General features: G+C 36.5%; 1 protein-coding gene across 1 annotated transcript; it reads left to right on the top strand.

Annotated features, from left to right (window-relative positions):
- Positions 1 to 1,749: 1,749 nt before the first annotated feature.
- Positions 1,750 to 2,479, top strand: LOC119685047 (sterol regulatory element-binding protein cleavage-activating protein-like). Its single transcript, XM_038099235.1, has 2 exons — positions 1,750 to 2,071; positions 2,242 to 2,479. Exons 1-2 carry the CDS (start codon positions 1,929 to 1,931, stop codon positions 2,477 to 2,479), a joined length of 381 nt encoding a protein of 126 aa, XP_037955163.1. The 5' UTR covers positions 1,750 to 1,928.
- The last annotated feature ends 129 nt before the right edge of the window (positions 2,480 to 2,608 follow it).

Genomic DNA, 2,608 nt, shown 5'->3' with positions numbered 1-2,608 from the left:
ATATATACAAGGTGAGATGAAAAAACTGCAACCAACTTCAGACTGCTGTCATTTCTAAACCGCTCGTCCCACAGCTGTCAGATTTATTCTAGTGACAGCTCATTATATTGTTTACAAGCGCACAAAAGCATTTTGGTGGGAATTTTTCAAAAAAAAAGTTATTTGTGATGGAATTCAAGCGTGATAGTGTGATTGCTTTGCATTTGGCTGGAAAACCACAAGTGGCTATCGTTAGAGCCCTCCAGCATTTAGAAGTGAATAAATGTTTTGTGTCTCGTACCATCGCTCGTTACCATGATACTGGTAGCGTAGCCCGACGTCAAGGAAGTGGACGAAAAAAAACAGCAACATCGGCAGAAATGGTTCGAAAAGTGAAAAAGCGAATTGAACGAAATCCGCGTCGCAGTGGACGAAAAATGGCTCGTGAGCTGAACATATCGCAATATGCCATTCGGCAAATATTGAAAAATGAGCTTGGACTAAAGCCATTCAAGTTCCAAAAAGTGCAAGATCTTACTGATGCGCAAAAAAAAGTTAGACTCGAAAAAGCTAAAGAGTTGTTTCGCTTGGCCGAAAGTGGTGAACTGCCGAATTTGGTTTTCTCCGATGAGAAACCATTCGTTATCCAGCAGTTTGTAAACAAACAAAATGATCGTGTTTACTTGCCAGAGAGGTCAGCTGAAAATTTGCAACTTCGGTTGGCCATCACAACTCAAAAGCCGGCCATGGTGATGGTGTGGGCCGCCATAACAGCCGATGGTCGCTCGCCGCTCGTATTCATCGACCGTGGTGTCAAATTAAATGCGCAAATCTATCGCGAAAATATTTTGGAGGGAGTTCTGAAGCCCTGGGCACGCAAACATTTCGGCCGCAGACCTTGGACATTCCAACAGGACTCAGCACCATCGCACTCAGCACGCGCCATCCAAGAATGGTTAAGAAATGAGGTTCCTCGCTTCATTTCCACCGCACAATGGCCACCAAAATCTCCGGATGCCAATCCGTTGGACTATTGTGCCTGGGGTATTTTGGAAAGCAAGGTTGGAACTAAAAAATACCAAAGTGTCGATCATCTCAAGCAAGCGCTTCGCCGAGAATGGGACAAAATACCGCAGAGCCACTTTCGGGCCAAAGGTGGCCAATTCGAACAAATCTAAACCGATTCTCAAATTTGATGTTATTTCCGACATTTTTTGCTTTCATTCAATAAAATTTAAAAAAAATGAAAAAATTATGGCGTTTTACTTTGTTGCAGTTTTTTCATCTCACCTTGTATATATATACGATATAATAGATTTAAAATTAAATAATCGATTATTATTGAAAAATTTTAAATGAAATCGGGTTTTTCCCCTAGAATAAAAAAAAATTATTTTTACCAAAAATATATTTTGGATCCAATAATATGACATTTTACCATTTTTGAATAAAGAATGGTTAAGGGAAAAAAGGGACTTGAACTTATAATACTGCTGTTACTGATTAAACTACATTGTTCATTTAAAACAGCTGTACGGTCGCTTCAAGTGTTCACTGAATTTAATATTAAATTTTTTTATTGAAAAAATACCCCCTTTTTTTTACTGGTTCATCCAACAATATTTAATAAAAATGCACCACAATCAGTCAAATCTTGAACCAATTTAATCAACCCAAAAATAACTTGAAACAAATTAAATTTGTTTTTTTTTTCTATATATATATAAATATAAAACATATATCATTTAATATATACTTTTCACTATTTCAGTTATCCCCTCATAAATATACCATTACCGGGCACAATACCAACGAAAATCGTATTACCTTTTGAAGGTAAATATTCGCTCTTTGGAGAAGGTGACAAAAACTTTTCAGTAGTCAAAAATATTTTCAATGTGAACAATGTTAGCTATGATCCACCCTTGCCGTGGACGCAAAGTTCGCCAATGCTATACGTCCAACAGATAACTCTACGTTCCAGTGTATTACCGTGGACCGAAGATATGCATTTGATGGATGCGTTTCGTGCGCCACTCTACGAGGTTTTTCGTTTGCTTGAAATTGTACGAAATCACGAAAGCGAAGAAAAGTAAGTCTTTTAAAAAAGTTATTGTATTCCTTACAACATTTTAAATAATCTATTAAGCCTAAGCCCATTATATTAGTATGTGCCCACTTGTACGTTTATTGTAATCTCGTTATTACTCTTTTAAGTATTTTTATAATCTTTAATGAACATTTAATTTATTTCAATTACAGCAAACGTACACTTGACAAAATTTGCTTACATGTCGACAATGTTAAGCGTGTGCAGAATGAGCAAATATTTCCGGAGTATAATTGCTTGGTGTTGTCGCCAGCGAACATTTGGGGACAGAATGTCCACAATTTCACCAGGGACACCAACATATTGAATACAATATTCCAGTATCATGTAAGATATATAAATATACCTACTATACCATATAACTTATTTACAATATCTGTATGTATTTAATACTGCATCGCAATCTTTGTAGTACATTGCAAATAACGTAAATCATGCTTCATATGTGCGATGTGCGATGAGCGATGATGTCAGTATTTGTTGCAGCCAAGATCATTATTTTCTTCAAAAGTCTTGTTT

Source organism: Teleopsis dalmanni, chromosome 2, assembly GCF_002237135.1.
Source record: "Teleopsis dalmanni isolate 2A chromosome 2, ASM223713v2, whole genome shotgun sequence".
NCBI classification, from domain to species: Eukaryota; Metazoa; Arthropoda; class Insecta; order Diptera; family Diopsidae; genus Teleopsis; species Teleopsis dalmanni.
The sequence above is the reverse complement of the archived record's forward strand: the minus strand, read 5'-3'. Positions and strand labels throughout refer to the sequence as shown.